We start from the raw sequence: 17,164 nt of genomic DNA on the forward strand, positions 1-17,164 counted from the left end.
GGGCACAGCAATGTTTATCAGGAAGGGGGGAGGCTGCCTGCACCCTAGCTGGAGGCAGTAGCAGGCAGAAGGGTTCTGTGATGAGGGCCAGTGTAGTAGAGCTCATCTGCAGCTTTTACAGGGAGGTAGGGGAGGCGGCCCCCCCCCCTCAGGGTAAGTAGCAGATGAGAGGGGGACCAGTCTCTTCAGCTTCAGCATCTTCTTCCTCACACACGTAGCTCAGCTCCAGTGCCTGCCGCAGCGGCTCTCCTGTATGTCCCAGGGTCTCTGATAACCTGTAGCAGGGAATGGGGTTTTGGGAAGCCTGACTTGTCCCCCCTAACCTGGCCAAGTGCCCCACGGGACCACAATGCTCCTCTGGAGCGCCTGGAGGGTCTGGGGGACTTGCAGGGGCCAGCAGCGAGGGGCCGGGCAGGGGTCCCAACACGGGAAGTGCTGCTGGCAGGATGTTTATCCAGCAGCCAGCTGGGAGCTGTGCTGCAGCTGAAGCAGCTCAGGATGGAGGGAAAAAGGGGTCTGGCAGCCCCCCCTTCCCTGGTGCAGGATTGGATCCTGAAGCCAGAGACCTACTTCTGTGATAGCAGCTGGGCCTGTGTTTCCTCATCGTCTTCACTGTTGTAGAGCATGGTGTAACCACACAGGAGCACACTCACAGTCCAGCCATATGTCCTCTGCAAGAGGGGGAGTGTCAGAATTTGACCCTGCATCCCCCCCCAGGGTGATCTGGCTGGGTGCTGCCTGTGTTGGGCTCACCTGAAGCCAGTCCAGCACCTCCTGTACCGTCATCTCCTGCCCATCTGCGCGAACTGCCTGCATCTCCAATTGGTCCCAGCAGCTCCACTCATGTCCGCAGTACTGCACAGAAGAGAGCAGGGTAGCTGATGGCACTGCCACCCCCTCAGCATAGGTGCCCAGCCCTACGGGGCAGGGACTGGTAGGACATGAGGGATGGGGTGCAGCTGGGTAGGCAAAGGGACCAATCTGGGGGCAGGGGGACTGCAGTGAGTCAGCAGCAATGGGTGGGTACAGCCATCTATGCCCCTGGCCCTGCTGGGGTCCAGGGACACCAAGGGGGGCGCATCCCTTCCCCTGGCAGAGTGGGGGCCAGGGTTGTTGTGGGGCTGGTGCTGCCCCCAGCCCGGAGCCAGGACGAGTGCACAAAGGGCCATTGAATCACTGCCCAGCCCCACACAATTGCCTCTTCTTGCGCCTGCAGCCCCCTGACCCCAGCTCTGGCCTGAGGGGGCCAATGAGGAGCCAACCTCAGGGCCGAGGGCAGGATGCAGCCCCGCACCGTCTGGCACAGCCACCCTGCCATCTGCCCTCCCCACAGGCAGTGCCAGTCCTGCCTGGTGCTGGCCCAGGTCTGCACGGGAAGGGGCTGTTGGCACCTGGCTGCTGCTCCTCCTGCCTTCTGCTGCCTTCTCACCTCCTGTCTTCTGCTGCCTTAGCTCCAATTGGAATGAAAAGGGCTTAACCCCATCCTCACCAAAGCAACTGCCCAGTGCAGAAGGGATGCCACTACCTGTCCCCCTGGCTGCGGCTGCCACCCAAGGCAGGCTCCCCAAGGGACAGCCAGTCACACTGAACAGGCCTGTGGGACATGTTCTCCCTCCACAGCCAAACACTGGGCACAAGATACCATGTTGGGTGTCCTTGCTACAGGACATGGAGGTGGGGGCTGCCGGGACTGGAGGGCATGGCCAGCCCCAGCAGCGCCCTCCACCCAAGGATGGCACCAACACGGGGCACCATGGCTGAGACTGCATGGGGCTAGGCAACCTCCAAGGAGGTTGTAGGGCGGCTGAGCAGCTCGAAGCAGTGCTGGAGCTGGCGCAAGGCTGTGGAAGAGCCTCCCTCCTTCCCTCCCTCCCCCTCTTCCTGCCCCCGGCCCTGGGCCCCCCAGGCCAATCTGGTTCCAATCGGCGCTTCCTGCCACGCCGGAAGGGCTGCCTCTGCCTCGCACGCCATAAACCCCCAGACAAAGGGGCCTCTATCGCCCAGACGGTCCCAATCTGGGCCTGCCCCCACCCCCGCTCTCCCTCTCCAGCCTCCCGCCGCCGGGACGCCCGGCCCCGCTCTCCCCCCCGGGCGGCCCTTCCCGGCCCGGTGCCAGCTGCTCTCCGGCTGCTGCAGCTGGTTTCTATAAGCCAGATGTGAGCGGCTGCTGTGGCCCCCTGCCCAATGGCTGCGGGGCTTGCAGTGGGGCCCAGTGTGGGGCAGCAGGGCTGCCCTCAGTCCCACAGGTACCCCAGAGCATCCTGAAACCAGGGCAGGCAGGATGGCAGTGGCAGCTGGGTGCCACGGTGTTGGCCACTGATTCCTTCCTGCCTGGTGGCACACCTGGCACTCGGATCCATTGCCAGAGCCCCATGACCAGGGTTGTGCCTCTGCAGGGCCACCTTCTTGCTCCTGGTTCCCCCTGGCATCCCTTCCCTGTGGCAGCCACCAGGTGCTGGGGCGCCCTAAAGACCCCTGAGCATCTCCCCACCTGCCCTGCCATGGGAGAGGCTCTTACCCAGTAGGTGTGGGGCGGTGGGGGCTGGAAGCGGAGCAGGAGGTAGCAGGATGGGAAGAGATTGCTGTTGCGATAGCAGCTGAGGTCTTGGCATCCCCATACCAGTTTGTAGACCTCCAGGCAAGCCAGCCCAGCCACGGCTGCCGTGGTGGTGATGATGGCAGGCACAATCCGCCCGGCAATCCGCTTGCTCTGAAGACAGGAGGGACATCACTGGTCGCCCCAAACAGCACAGAGACCCCTGACTCCAAGGGGCTGCCCCTCTCACCGTCAGCCAGTCGGCAGGGGGGATGCCATAGTTCTCTGCACGCAGGTTGGAGGCTGTTGTGATGAAGTCCACATGGATGTTGTCATCCTGCAGGGAAGAGTGTGAAAACATTAGTGCCTCATGAGGACACCAGTGTCCTGCAGGGACTAGCACCCAGCAGCCCCCTGGGATGAGCTGGACCCTGCCCAGCCCCAGGTACCTTCTCAAAGCGGATGGGCTCCATCAGAGGCATTTGCACCTCTTCATCAGCTAACAGCTCCTGTCTCTGCTGCATCAGGTCCTGGGTGAGCTCCACCCGCCGCATGTGGTCTGGGGACACACAGACCCCAGGGGTGGTACCCCTGTACTATAGCACTGCAGGGGGCATGGCATAGTGCCCTCCATCTTGGTTCAGGTCCTTTGGAGTGCTGGGGCAGGAACAAGCAGCACTGCAGCTCCACTGCCACCAAGCTGGACCTGGGGACACATCCCAGGGGATGCAGGGCCACAGGGAGCCTCACCAGCAGGTGCTTGCACCTCCTCCTGCTCTTCTGCAGTGATGATTTGGAGTCTCTCCTGGGGTGTGAAGGGTGGCAGGACCATGCTGCGGAGGAGGGTCTGGGCAGCCACCCGGTCGCTGCAGGGTGACACTTTGTACACTTGGGCAAAGAGGCGAGCAGCAGCCAGCACATACTCCATGTGGGTGTCCTGGAGGACAGAGAAGGGACCATGGGGTGCCTTGCCCCAGCAATCTATGAGCCTACATGGCTCAAAGCCACCTGCCTTGCCCCAAGGTGGAGATGGAGGTGCTTTTCTTTCTCCTGCAGAAGAGCATACATGGGCTGTTCCTTGCTGACCGAGGAGCAGACCCAGCCTAGGACTTGACAGGGTTCAGCCAACGCCCTGGTAGCCAACAGGCTGGGGGGACACAGGGGCCAGCAGCAAGGGGCAGGACAGAGGACAGGTGGGGGACCCAGCAGCTCTCCCCTGCACTCACATTGTCGGGGTCAAACGTCAGTGGATGGGGACAGGTCTTGTCCCCAGACCAGAAGGGGACACCTGGACTGGCTTCCTGGTGCAGGAGAGCAGAGTCAGTCACGGGGATGCCACCCCCCAGCTGTGATGAGACTGCAGATGGAGGGGAGGTTGTGTGGGGGGTGCCAGCCCCACAGGCTCACATGCTCAGGGGGGTAGAAGTGCAGCAGCTGGGCGATGCCGTCGTGGTAGCAACTCTGCCAGTGCCGGCGAGCCCAGCGCACACAGTCCCACCAGTCCCGTGGCCGCTCCCGCAGCCTGTCCCGCACTTGCTCCAGGATCTGCAGGGCTTTCTTTGCTGGCAGCTGCTCCAAGAAGGCAGGGTCTCTGCAAAATCAGGTGCTGCTGCTGGCCTGGGAGCAATCCCATGTGATGCCCTGGGTGGGATGTGGCAGTCTGTCCTCCTCTCCCCAACCCTGGCAGCAGCCACTGTCCTGACCCTGCTCCCCCAAGATCACTCACCCCATGAATGCGTTGACATACTCCATGGGCAGCTGGAAGAGCCCCTCAAACTCATCAAGGGCCCACTGTGGAGGGGAAACAGGGGCTGAGGACTGGGACACCCCTCTCCTGTAGTTCCCCCCAGGACCCCTAGCTCAAGCCCAGGGGAGGGAGTTTTACTGAGACCAGTGGCAGCGCTCAGACTGCCAGCAGGAAGCAGCTGGAGCCATATCCTGCCCATGGCCATGGCCATGGCCATGGCCGGAGGGGGAAATGGGAAAAGATGACAAAGGTGCCAGGGCTTCCTCACGTGTTGCTGGGGCAGCTCAGCCTACCTGCAGCGTGTGCTGAATGGTGTGGGGGAAGTTGTGCACAGTGCAGGAGGGGAAGCTGCTTTCCTCTGAGGCACCAGCTGGCCCATGTGGCTTAGTCAAGAAGGGCACCATGACCAACACATTGCCCCGAGGCCCCTCTGTGCCAGAGTCCAGCAGTGGCGTGCGGCAGCGGGAGCAGCGTCTCTCCAAGTAAGTGCCTGTAAGGAAGCAGGGGTGCCGGGCATCTGGGGAGCATGGCTGCTGGCTTGGCTCTTAGCTTCTCCCAGCACTCACGGGCCTCCAGTGTGTCCACAGCACTGGCAACACCATCCAGGTGCTGGAAGAACTCATCCCCATAGAGCATCTCAGTGGCAGGTCCCACCTGGTTCTGGTGAGCTGTCACCATGATCTCGGGGTTCATGTGCTTCACAGCTGCCGCAGCCACCACCGACTTTGGCTCCTGGTAGGGCAGAGAAGGGGTTGGCAGCTCTCCCCCACTCCATGGCTGTGAGGAGTCCCCAGGACAGCCATGGAGACCTCAGAGGAGAACTTTGTCCCTGCCTCACCGATATATCCACTGAGCGGTAGAGGAATTGCCGATGGAGGTTGGAGAGAGCGACGATGTCCATGTCAGTCACGATGAGGTCCCCATCTGGTCCTGCTGCCAGCCCCATCATGGCAAAGTTTTTGAGCAGCTCACAGCCAATGGCTCCAGCTCCCACCTGCCGGTGCAGAGTCAGTGTAGCTCCCTGGCCATGCCGCAGCCTCTCCCGGTGCTGTGGGGCCCACCCCAGCTCACCACCAGGTACTTCTGCTGGGCCAGCCGCTCCTGGAAAGCAGCCCCAAAGATGGCGATCTGGCCATCGTAGCGAGAGCCTCTCTGCCAGGATAGAGAAGCTACATGAGCACAGGCACCCACAGCACCCCAGGCACCCCGGAAGTGCTCAGCACCCACTCTCACCGGGGCACAGTCCTCCTCCGTCAGCGTCGCGGCCCCCTCCAGCGCCAGGCACTCCAAGGCGTCTAAGTACAACCACTGGTCCAGGGGCAGGAACTTCCCAGTGATGGCCTGGGGTGAATGAGCAGCAAGTGCCCTCTTCTGGTCACTGAACGCCACCGGATTGCCATGAGGACACGACCAGTGGGACTCCCGGTCCAGGGTCCCCCACTCTACTCACCTTCAGCACCTCCTGGGCTGCCAGGGCTCCGATGATGGAGGCTATGGGGCACAGGTCCCCTGCACTCACACTGGCAAAGGCTCGCACGAGGTCTTCGTCCAGGGAACCCTGCTGCATCCACAGGCTCCGTGCCAGCTCCAGCACTTGTTCAGCATCCGCCTGCAGGCAGAGAAGTGAGGACAGCCCTGGGCTGGCTAGCAGGATCTGGAGGGGCCAGGCTGGGGCAGGCTGGGGACTCACTGGTGCCCTGGGCCGAGGCAGGCGACCCTGCTCCCTGCAGAATGCATGCAGGGCCTGGAAGGCAGCATGCAGGCTGAGGCTGCGCGGCAGCTCCTGGAGAGCTGCCACCTGGATCTTGGGCTCCACCAGCGCCTGGCGCAGGGGCTCCTGCCGGCACAGTGCCAGGGCTTGGGTGAGTGCTTCCCTGGAGCCATAGTGGGCATGGAGTGGCACGGCAGTGCCTGAGCCTGGATGACACCACAGGGCAGAGGGGGGACTTACATAGGAGTGTGCCTGGGGCAGACAAACCTGTGAAACCAGCCCCCCACGGATGTAGGGTGAGAAGGAGCTGGTGTCACAAATCTCCAGCCTGAAGTCATCTGGGAATGAGATGAGGACTGGTGTTAAGGTCACAGCCAAGGTCCCCTGGGCTAGGGGAGCAGGGGCCCCCTAGGTGGCTCACCCAGCACGCGCACAGGGATGGGGTCCCGGCCGTTCAGCTCTGTCATCCCCTCCACACCAGAAAACATCACCAGGGTACCATCACAGAAGAGGTCATGGGGGCTGTTCTCTGCCCTCTTGTAGGTCACCACACCTGGGTTGCCCTGAGGAGGGGAGAGATGTGAAGCCGAGGCACTGTTTCCAGGTGTTACAAAGGCACAGGGGGATGCAGTAGTGGGTCTGCTGAGACCACCCTCTTACCTGGGAGATGTGCTGCACAGCAACACATGCTGGGTTCCCTTCTGCTGGGCTGTTGATGATGAAGTGCTCCCCAAAGTCACAGAACAGCTGTCTGGAGAGGAAGGATGGGGTTTTACTAGAGGAGCTACCTCACCAAGCTGCCCAGGCCGAGCAGCCCTGCCAGCAAGATGGGGACAAGCACGGCTGGGGGCTCTAAGGACAGCACAACCTGAAGACACCAGCAGGACCCTGTGGCAGAGATCCCTTACCCAGCCAGCCCTTTGGCATCAGCCACGATGAAGCAGATGCCGTGGGCATGGCAGAAGTCACCGATGCGGAGCTGCTCCTCCAGTGGAGACTCAGTCAGGACTACAACCTGCACCAGGGCCATCAGCAGGTGTTGCCATCTCAGGGGACACTGGGGTGCCCCAGGGTGCCAGGGTGCAGGCTCACCTGGAAGGAGGTGAGGAAGTCCTCTGACAGCTTCCCAGTGTGTGCTGACACTGTCACACGGGGGTTCAGCTCGGCCAGGACCCGCTGGGATGCCTCAGCACGGTTCTGACCTATGTCGCTCTCCCCCAAGAGGAACTGCAGGGTGGGCACATGGTGGGGCACCCATAGGTTTGGGGTGCTGCCGCGGAGCCCTGCCTTCACTGAGGGGGGACCCTCTACTGAGGACCACACCACAACACAGGACACCCTGAGGCCCTGCCTATAATGATGAGGGGCAGCTTGGGCCATACCCATGGCAGGGACCTCCCATTCTACACTACTTTCCAGAAACCCTGACCTGCACCTGTTATTGGGAGCCCCCACCTCACGACAGTACCTACTACAGGGATCCTCCAGCTGCACCCACACACGTTAATGGGACAGCCACCCACACCTGTGCCTGCTACTGGGACCCCCACTCATATCTGGACCCATTATGTGGATTCCCACTGATACCCACAGGCATCACTGAGACGCCAACCTCTACCTGTACCCATTACCTACACCTGCATCCATTATTAGGCCCCTTGTCCATACCTATACCCATTATGGGGACCCCACCCCTATTTGCACCCATTACCAGAACCCCCAGCTGTACCTGTACACATTACTGGGAGCCCTGCCTGCACCCGTACCTGTTACTGGGACCTCTACCCTAGCCCTGCCTGTCCCCATTACCAAGACACCCACCCATACCGAAACGCCCACCTATAGCCAAGCCCACCACCAGGATACTTGCCCATAACTCTGTTACTGAGACCCCTACCCGTACTGGTACCGGTTCCGGGCCCCCCGCCCGTAGCCGCTCTCCCTCCCGTCCCGGTACCTGCTGTGCGCGATCGGAGGTGCAGGCGGTGCCGCTATCGTGCAGGACAACGCGTCCGGTCCCCGCCAGCACCAGCGCCGCAGCCACCTGCGCTCCCGTCCCGCGCAGCCCCGACACCAGCACCTCCGCCCCGGCCAGACGCCGCGACCCATCGCCCAGCACGTACCTGCGGGGCGGGAGCCGTCAGCGGGAACCAGGGAACAAACCCTCCCGTCCAGTCCCCGCTCCCATCCCCGCACAAACATTTGGCGCGAATACAGCGCTTCCTCCTCCCTGCCCGCCATTCTGGCCCCACCGCCCCTCTATCCCCCGCCCCCTGAGCCCTCCGCCCCCGGGATGACCGCCCCGTCCCGCCCCGTAGCAGGCCGCACCCCCCGGAAGGCTGCGCCTCGGCAGCCCCGGCGCGGCCCGCAGCATGGCGGCGGGGCCCTGGCAGGCGCCGTGGCGGGCGCTGAGCGCGCTGGGCCGGGAGCTGGCGGCCGAGTGGGCGGCGCAGGACGTGCGGGCTGCGCTGTGTCAGCTGCTGCTGCTCTGGCTGGGCCTCAGCCTGCTGGGTGTCCGCCTGGCCTGGCGCGCTTACGGCGGGGCGGTGGCCGCGCTCTGCTACCGGACGGGGCCCTCCGCCCGCCGGACCCCCGGCACCGCCTCCGGCCCCGGTCCTACGCCTGCCCGGCCACGCGCGCACTCCCTCTCCCCCGCCGGCCCGGCCGGACGGAACGGCACCGCCGAGCGGCACTGCCCGCCCCGGTGAGTCCCCGCCGCCACCGGGCCCGATCCGCAGTCCTCGTCCCGGGCTCCCACGGGCCTGAGCGACACCGTCCCGGCCCACGCCCTCCCCGCTGTGACCCCGTCCCAGAGCACCTCCATGAGTGCCCCTTCCCAGCCCCGTCTGTCCAAGCGGTCGTCCTGGCTGCACCCCCAGCCCCCTCCAACCCAGTGAGTGTCCCCCAGCTGCACTCCCAAACCAGTGCACCCCAGTGAGTGGCCCCCCAGCCCAACATGCCCCAGCAAGCATCCTCTTGGTTACATCCCCAAACCAGTACCTCCCAGTGAACTTCCTCCCATCCATGCCCCACAGCCAGTTCATCCCAGCGCACCCCCAAACCAGTATGCCCCTGTAAGTGTAGCCCTATGCTGGGATGCCACGTGAGGGTGCTGCCCCTGTCGCACTCATGTTGTCCCTTCTCTTCCAGGGAGGGCTCAGCAGCAGAACCAGCAAAGACGCACCGGGAGTGAGGAGCACAAGGCCCGCCGGGCACATCCTGCACCATTAAAGTCTTGTGTTCCACCCTCCAGCCCTTGCTTCGGCACCTGCCACAGCCGCCATGGATGAGGCCGGGAGAGTAGGGCAGGGGTGTTTATTGGGGTCAGGGGCCATGGCTGCAGTGGGCACCAGCCTCACTTGGCCATATAGTACTGGGTGGGCACAAAGGGCATCTTGGTGACAAGGGCTGGGTGCTGCTTCTTACGGACCTCAACGGCAAGCGTGGTGCCAGCACGGCTGTGTGCTGTCTCCACGTAGCCCATGGCGATGTTCTTGCCCAGGGAGGGTGAGGGGCAGCCGCTGGTCACTGTGCCTGAGGACAAGAGGACACGAATGGGTGAGGAAGGGCTGGCAGGCCCAGCCCTGTCCCTTGCCATGGGTGCAGCTGTGGGCTGAGTCCATGCCAGCCCCACTGCCCCCACCTACCCACTGGTGTGCCCTCAGGGCCCAGAATGGCCATATGGGGCCTGATGGGGGGTCCCACCGACGTCAGCCCCACACGTTTGCGCTTCGGCTTCTCTTTCACTTGGGCCATGATGATGGCCGCGCCAGGGAAGTCCATGGCAGCGCGCCGGCGCTTCCCTGCAGGGCAGAGATAGGCAAGGGTTGGTGCAGGGCCTCACCACCCTTCATTATGCCAGTAGGTCTTGTTTTGGTGATGCCCACCTGGTCTCTTGAGCCCCGCTGGGGGCATGTCCCTGCTGTGCCCACCCCAAGGAGGTGGTGGGGATGAACATGGCACTTACCCAAGGTCCACAGCAGCCCAGCCTCAGCAGGCGTGATGGTCTCATCGATGTCATTGCCATAGAGGCAGAGCCCAGCCTCCAGGCGCAGGCTGTCCCTGGCTGCCAGTCCTGCCAGCCACACCTCAGGGACACCCAGCAGCTGCTCTGCAAGCTCCACTGCCTGCCCTGCGGGCACAGAGATCTGCAGGGGGGCAGGGTCAGGGTCAGCAGGGTATGGTGTTACCTTTGGTTACCACGATGGGGGGGGCCAGCACAGCTTCTGGGGTACCTCCACACCATCCTCGCCTGTGTAGCCACAGCGTGTGACCTGGCAGCCCAGCACACCAAAAACCGTCGTGGTGATGCTGTTCATGAAGGACAGCTTGGCCAGGTCATCTGATAGCCCTGCCTGCAGCACCCGTGCCATGGAGGGACCTGGGAAGGCAAGTGGCTCTGGGGGACAGCAGTGTCTGGGGAAGGGGGGGGATGTGGGGAGAGCACTGACATACATCGGGCAGGGACCCAGAGGAGGGTGAGGGCTGTGCCCCCCCGTGGTGATGCTCAGTACCTTGTAGAGCCAGCAGTGCGTTGTCTGACACCTCCAGGTGAACCTCAGCACCGGCAGCCTGCAGCTCCGCCACTCTGCCCTGCCAGGGTGACAGCCAGTGGCTAGCACAGGGACCAGGCTGGTGCCAGCCCTGCACGTGGCTGCGGCCACCTCGCCCCATGCAGCCACAGATGCCACTAAAAGGCGACGGGGGGAGGCCTCATTCCCGCTGGATGTCCCTGCTGTCCCCACCTCCCACGGGGCTGGGGCAGCCCTGTACCCTCATGACAGCCAAGTCCTTGTCGGCGCAGCCAGCGTTGGACACCACGTAGAGGTGATCTCCCACTGCGTTGGTGACGATGAGGTCGTCCACGATGCCACCCTTCTCGTTGGTGAGCAGTGTCAGGGTGCCCTGCGAATACAACCCTTGGGAAGATGGGCAGCCTGCCCATCCCCTCCAGTTCCCCTGCCCGCTCGGGGACCTCTGACCCCACCGGACGCCTGGTGCTCTCCTCCTGTATCCTGTACCTGTCCCAGCTTCAGCTCGGCGATGTCCCCCACCACCAGGCTCTCCATGAACCTGACACGGTCCCGGCCGTACACCCGGGTCTGGAAGGGGTGAATGGGGGTGTGAGGTGGTGTGGGTACCCCCACCCATATCCCCAGCCATACCCTCCCGGGTGCCCTCTAACTCCCCGGCTACCTGGAGCATGTGGGAGACGTCGAAAAGGGAGCAGTGGCGCCGGGTGTGCAGGTGGGACTGGAGGTGACCCTCGCCGTAGTGCAGGGGCATGCTCCAGCCGGCGAACGGCACCATCTTCCCGCCGTGGGCCCGGTGCAGATCGTCCAGCGGGGTCCGCTTGAGCCCCCCCGCCTCGCCCCCCCCGTAGCCGCTCAGTGGTGCCCAGCCCGGGGGGCGGCGGGGCAGCGCGGCGCGGCAGCCCGCCCGCAGCATCCTCCCTCCCGGTACGGCCTCACGGCCCCGGGGCCCCTGGGACATGGAGTCCGGCCGGCCCCCGCCCCGCCCCGCCCACCGGCACCGCCTCCCGCCCGCCCACCCGGGGGGATGCTGGCTCTGGGACACGGCCACCACCCCCTCCCCAAGAGAGAGGAAGGCACAGGCAAGACCAAGGTAGCAGCTTTTACTCGGGACCGAGCCTCCAATTCCCTCCAAGCCGCCCCCCCCCTCGGTCCCAGCACCCCCTTGTCCGCAGGAGCCTGGTCCTGCAGGCAGGGCCAGCGCCGCTCCACAGAGCAGAGGTGTGGAGGAAACAGGGCTCTGTCCGTGGCGACACGGGGCATGCCGAGAGCTGAGCCCTGGCAGCTGAATGGCAGAGGCTAACGGAGGCCTCTGGGGCGGCAGCGCTGCCCACGACTGCCAGCCAGCACAGGAGGAGCCAAGGAAAGGGCACGGGGAGAGCCTGGGCAGCTCCCAGGGCCGCAGGAACAAAGGCCGATGCAGGAGCACAGGAATCCGTTTGGGCCTCAGGAGCATGGAGGAGCTGGTGTCCTCCATCTGACACCTTGGGGCTCAGGTGTAGGAAAGCAGGTTGACATCGTAGCAGCCATCCACCTGGAAAAGAGAGAAACCATCTGTCCCTGCCCTGCCAGGGCACCTTGCCCCAAGCCCCCTCCCCATCCTGCCGGGAGCAGCCTCTCCAGGAGGGCTTCCTCAGTGGCACAGGGTGGTGGGACTCACATCAAAGCGCCCGATGCGGGCAGCTGCCTGGCGAGCCCGGATCACCTCTGTCAGCACCCACATTTGCTGCACCTCTGTTGACACCTTCTCTGGGTCAGGGAGCTCCTGGAAGGAAGAGGACATGATGCTCTGGAGAGCAGGGATGGCTGGGACGGGCTGGGTCACCCTGGGCTTGGGCAGTGGTGTGGCTGGGTGGCTATGCAACCCAGGCAGCTGGGCACTATCCCTGTGGTGCCCGTGCTCCCAACCCCCCTGTGGTTTCCCAGTATGTGGTGAGCAGAGCCCCGCTCTAGGAAAACAGTCAGCTGGGGAAATGGGTGACCCTGAGCCCTGGAGGAGGTGGTGCCAGCACAGCCTGTCTCTGCTGGCAGGTGTCCAGGGCAAGGACAGAAAGCAGACCACTGGCTAATGATTAAAAACCTAATCACACAGGACAGAGTTTCCCAACAGCCTCCCTCCAGGGCATTCCCCAGGCCCAGTGACAGAAACCTGGCCACAGGCTCTGTTTCCCCTGGGACTTTTAGCTAGGCAGGACGCACAGGCTCAGCAGCTGCTCTTCAGGCCAGGGTGAAGCCCTGTGCCACTTCTCTCCTGCCTGTGGGTGCCTCCTGGGGATGCTGGTAATGGCCAAGCTCAGAGTAACCCCCAGCATCTCTCCCAGCCCACCCCTTGGCCAAGGGAAACAGGATCTAAGTGATCAGCAAGGGACCAGGGTGGTCCCTCTGCTTGCTGGGCACCCTGTCAGGGACTGGAGCTCCCAGATCTGCTGGGGCTGGCAGAAGCCTTGCTGTGGCAGTGTGAGCTCTATAGCACTGCAGCCCAGTGGCAGAGCTGCACCAGCTGTGTTGGGGCTCATGGCACAGCTCCCATCCCATCCCTGCTCCTACAGGAGATGCCAGTGGCTGATTCATCAGGTTCCCATGGCCCAGACAGCTGCTTGCTGTGCCCAGCCTGGACTTTGCTCACTGAAGGCTGCTGGCCAGACAGATGTGGCCTGCAAGCTGTAAACATGCACTGTGGCTGTGACCTTGCTCTGCCCTAGCTGGGCAACGAGCTCCCCAGGGCAAACCTCAGCAAAGTGCCACCCCATCCTCATGCATCCCACCCACCAGCTGAGTGATGCTGTGCACCCACTGCTCCTACAGGGATGTTCCTGTCCCCAGAGGGCAATCAGACTTTGATATCCCCTCCAATGGCACATCCCCATGGACATATTTTCCTTCTGCACACTGCAAACTACCACAGCACAAGGTGGGGCATTTCAGGGCTCCACAGCTCTTCCTGGTCAGGGACTGAAGCTGATGGGGCAGGAAAGGGGCCAGCAGCCTCACAAGGGATGCTTGTGCCCATGGCCAACACCCCATGTGGGTCCCTCCATCACTGTAATATCTCATGGGGAATCACTCACCCCATGCAGGCTGGGTGGCTGCTCCGGAGGGGTCAGCTGGGAGAGCCAGGAGGGAAAATCCTTCTGGGGGCTCTGAAATAGATCCAGAGGGTCAGATAAGGGGTGTCCACTTCCACCCCTCATGCCGTGGAGCATGCTATGGGTTGGAGCCCACCTGGATTTATATTGCTTTGCATAGATGTATAACTTTACCGTCATTAAAGGGAATCTAGTTTTTAGGGTGGATGTAACCTGTAATTTGGTGCAGCAGCCTCCCGTTCTGTCCTGCTGCTCAGACACACCCACCTCTAAAACGGGCAGGGCTGGGGGTGGCTGGAGCAGCCCCTCCCCCAGCTCCCGAACGCCCCAGCAAAGGACAAGGACTCGGACCCACACCACTGTGTCCTCTGGAGGGAGCCTGAAGTCTTCGGAGCCAGGAAGAACAATGCCAGGCACAAGGGGGGGGACAGTGGCCTCTCCTGGACCTCCCTCCGCCCCCTGGCAGGGAGGGCGGCTCTGGAACCCGCTCACCTTCTGTCCAGGGGGGAAAATCTGCAGCTCTTCGATGGTGAAATGGAGCCAGACCGGTGAGGGCTGCCGCAGGATGAACCGCAACGCTGTCACCTGGCCCACGTCACACAGCATCTGCCGGGGCAGGGATGGGGGGAGCTGTCACCGACGGGGGCACAGCAGGGGCTGGCATTGCTCTGGGACAGCTTTTGGGTTTTGCGCCAAAAAAAAAACCCAACCTGCCCCAGGTGGTAGGAGCCCGAGGGAAACATCACCTCTAGGTGGCTGTTTGGGCCGAGCAGGGCACAGGCTGGCCCAGCATAGGACCCCTCACTGCTGGGGAAGGCTAACAGGGGCTGGAGGGGCACGAAGGGGGCCACTGGGCATGCTGCTGCATGGGGGTATGGTGGGGCACCAGCACGGGACCACAGGGAGTGAGAGCCATACTGGGGTAGTTGGCACAGGGGATGGTGCCATGGCTGCCGTCCGGCTGTGCCGACCTGTTGGCGGCAGAGGGAGAAGTAGTCTTGGGAGCCCTCCTCGGTGTGTGGGCAAGGCATCAGCCGGTAGTCCCGCAGGCAGGTCACCCAGCGCCGGGAGCCGGGGCGCTGCACCCGCACGCTCAGGAACGCTGTGTAGAAGTTCCTGAAGACGATCTCCTGCACCTGCGGGAGGGCGACCTCAGCCCCTGCGACACACCCCCATCGGTACCCTCCGGTGCCAGGAACGGCACCCGCATCCTCCCCATAATGATGGGACCAGGTCTGGCAACCCCACGTCTCCGTACTGGATCCACGACAGGCGTCCCCCACCTCCATACCGGAACCGGGACCAGCATCCCTCTCCCCCCATACCGGGACTGGCCGCGGTATCCCTCCCAACACTGGTACAGGTGCTGCCCCTGGCAGTGCTCCAGCAGCGGTCTCCCCTCACCTCTATACCAGCACTGCCGCCCGGCACCACTCCCAGTACCGGTACCGGTACATCCCCGCCACCGCCCCCAGCATCCTTCCCGCATACCGGGAATATGCCCGGTCTCCTCCCAATACCGTGACCGTATCCGCCCCCGCCATCTCCATCCCGCACGGGCACGCCCCCACATGCCCCCTCCGGGACCATCCCGGTGTCCATCCCCGGTTGCACTCCGGGCGAGGCCGCACTCACGTCGGCGGCAGCGCCGCGGGGGAAGCGGAGGTCGATGACGGCGACGCCGGGCCGGGCCGGCTCGGCCCCCCCGCCCAGCTGGAGCACGGCGGCGGGGCGGGGGGCGCAGGGCAGCGGGGAGCGACCCGGCCCGGCGGGCAGACCCGGCCCCGGCCCCGCCGCTCCCGACATGGCGGCGCCGCGCGGCCGCCCCCTCCTGGGCGGGGCCGGGGCGGGACCGTGCGTGATGGTGTCACCCACCGCACCTCGGACGGGAGGGGCCGGGAACCCCGCGCTGCCGCCAGAGGGCGCTGCGCTCCCGGTGTCCCGGGGCCGCCCCGAGCCGTGCCGGTGCCGGTGGAGGCGGTGCCGGGGGGCGTTTAGTTGACTGCGTGCGGATCATTACACAGAGCGGAAACCACCCAAACCACGCCGGGGGGTGTGTGCATTCCCCTGCCCCCGCCGCCCTCACACCGGGCGCGGCGGAGCGGGGACCGGGCTTTCGCCCAACCAACCGGACCCGCCCCCTCCCGCCCCGGGATAGGGGAGACTGTTCCCGCCCACAGGCCCCCCGGCGGGGACACATCAGGGAAACCAGTGGGTGACGTGATCCAGAGGAAAGAGAGGAAAAGAAGAACCATAAAGTGCAGGAAGGGGCAGCCGAGGGTGGCGCCGCGGCCCCCACCAGCTCGGCCGCATCGGGGCGGTGGGTCCCGGGAGCCGTCACCGGGAGCTGAGCTGGTACAAACTGCTGGCAGCGGCACACCGGTTTTTAAGTAATTTTTAATAAAACGATTTGAGGCTGTATCAAAAATTTAGTAAAAAATTAGATTTGAGAGTTCAGATTTTTTTTCACTATTAAAGATTCCTGGCGCTTTTATTTTTTTTTTCTGTATTTTTTTCTTTTTTTTTTTCTTCCCCTTTATTTTTTTTTACCTTTTTAAAAAACTTTTTTTCCAACAGTGCCCAGTGCGGAGCAGCGGTGAAGACGCGAGCAGCCCAGCGCTGGGTGCCGCCATTTCGGCAGTGCTCTCCAGGAGGATTCCCAAGAGCTTCCCGTAGCACCCTACTATGGAACAAACACCCCATCCTCGCCAAAATGCCTCATGGGGAGGGGTTTTGCTTAAAAAAAGACCACCGCAGCGCTTGCTGGGAAGCGGAGAGAAACCACTACAGCACGGGGCCGCAACCCTCCCGCTGCCTCAGCACAGAACTACAACCCAAAACATGGGCAGCTGCCCCCCCTGCTTAGCCAAAGGTACCCCTCAACTGACTTAGCACATAACTATTCCATGATGTGTGAGAAAAATAGGATTCCTTTCATTAGAAGAAAAATAATAGTAACAAAAGAACCAAGCCCTGACCCAAGAAATCCCCCCGAGGAGGAGAAGGAGGCTAGCTGTCCGTCAAGGGAGCTCTTAACCAACCCCGAATCGCCCTGGGAGCTCACCTGCAGTGCAGCACTGCCCTTCCCCTCCCCAAAACTACACATCCCGGTTTAGGTAAACAGCAGATTAAATGTAAAAACTTAAAAACATCGACTTCAGAAAGTCCCTTGAATTTAATTATTTTTAGGCTACCTTTCATGTTACGTCCTGTAGCTAGACACACGTGAATAGAAAAAACAGTACAGTTAGTGTTAAAGGCAAACAGCGGAGACCCAGAGTGCCACCCCAGTGCTGCCTGCTCCTCCCATCCCATCCCGGTCCCGTCCCATCCCATCCCCGCCCCCCTCCCTGCCCTTTGCCCCGGCCCCGGCCAGAAGCCCAGCCGCCGGGGAAGGCGTGTTTGAGCCGAGAATTTTTTTTTTTTCTATGAATAAAATAAAACCAAAGCTTGTTAGGCAAAAAATAAAACGAGTGTCCCCCCGAAAGTCCTGCGAGCGCTCGTGTGCAGCGGGCGCAGCCGGGGAGGGCCTGCTGGGGAGTGGGCTGGGGT

At 63.1% G+C, this 17,164-nt stretch overlaps 4 protein-coding genes across 6 annotated transcripts; 1 reads left to right on the top strand and 3 right to left on the bottom strand.

Annotated features, from left to right (window-relative positions):
• Positions 1-3: 3 nt before the first annotated feature.
• On the bottom strand, positions 4-8,253 carry UBA7 (ubiquitin like modifier activating enzyme 7). 3 transcript variants are annotated; one of them, XM_030458554.1, is made up of 24 exons: positions 8,195-8,253; positions 7,952-8,117; positions 7,087-7,221; positions 6,903-7,009; positions 6,655-6,745; positions 6,416-6,557; positions 6,235-6,332; positions 5,974-6,120; positions 5,734-5,892; positions 5,517-5,624; positions 5,355-5,435; positions 5,122-5,277; positions 4,850-5,015; positions 4,577-4,773; positions 4,263-4,327; positions 3,944-4,127; positions 3,763-3,837; positions 3,287-3,473; positions 2,986-3,095; positions 2,787-2,873; positions 2,519-2,710; positions 754-855; positions 571-671; positions 4-275 (listed from the first exon to the last, which is right to left on the bottom strand). In XM_030458554.1, exons 1-24 carry the CDS (start codon positions 8,233-8,235, stop codon positions 149-151), a joined length of 3,024 nt encoding a protein of 1,007 aa, XP_030314414.1. In that variant the 5' UTR covers positions 8,236-8,253; the 3' UTR covers positions 4-148. The 3 variants fall into 3 exon arrangements, with proteins under 3 accessions (XP_030314414.1, XP_030314415.1, XP_030314416.1); XM_030458555.1 differs by having other exon boundaries at positions 6,903-6,973; positions 8,195-8,225; XM_030458556.1 differs by lacking the exon at positions 5,974-6,120 and having other exon boundaries at positions 6,262-6,332; positions 8,195-8,225.
• Positions 8,254-8,365: 112 nt separating this feature from the next.
• TCTA (T cell leukemia translocation altered) lies at positions 8,366-9,246 on the top strand. The gene is made up of 2 exons (XM_030458397.1): positions 8,366-8,698; positions 9,145-9,246. The coding sequence occupies exons 1-2, from the start codon at positions 8,367-8,369 to the stop codon at positions 9,185-9,187; spliced, it is 375 nt and encodes a 124-aa protein (XP_030314257.1). The 5' UTR covers position 8,366; the 3' UTR covers positions 9,188-9,246.
• Positions 9,247-9,293: 47 nt separating this feature from the next.
• AMT (aminomethyltransferase) lies at positions 9,294-11,429 on the bottom strand. The gene is made up of 8 exons (XM_008499026.2): positions 11,191-11,429; positions 11,016-11,096; positions 10,768-10,899; positions 10,509-10,587; positions 10,230-10,375; positions 9,962-10,142; positions 9,642-9,797; positions 9,294-9,528 (listed from the first exon to the last, which is right to left on the bottom strand). The coding sequence occupies exons 1-8, from the start codon at positions 11,302-11,304 to the stop codon at positions 9,350-9,352; spliced, it is 1,068 nt and encodes a 355-aa protein (XP_008497248.2). The 5' UTR covers positions 11,305-11,429; the 3' UTR covers positions 9,294-9,349.
• Positions 11,430-11,829: 400 nt separating this feature from the next.
• NICN1 (nicolin 1) lies at positions 11,830-15,418 on the bottom strand. Its single transcript, XM_030458628.1, has 6 exons — positions 15,248-15,418; positions 14,584-14,748; positions 14,105-14,218; positions 13,595-13,666; positions 12,187-12,291; positions 11,830-12,060 (listed from the first exon to the last, which is right to left on the bottom strand). Exons 1-6 carry the CDS (start codon positions 15,416-15,418, stop codon positions 12,019-12,021), a joined length of 669 nt encoding a protein of 222 aa, XP_030314488.1. The 3' UTR covers positions 11,830-12,018.
• Between the last annotated feature and the right edge of the window lie 1,746 nt (positions 15,419-17,164).

Source organism: Calypte anna, chromosome 12 (genome assembly GCF_003957555.1).
Source record: "Calypte anna isolate BGI_N300 chromosome 12, bCalAnn1_v1.p, whole genome shotgun sequence".
NCBI lineage: Eukaryota > Metazoa > Chordata > Aves > Apodiformes > Trochilidae > Calypte > Calypte anna.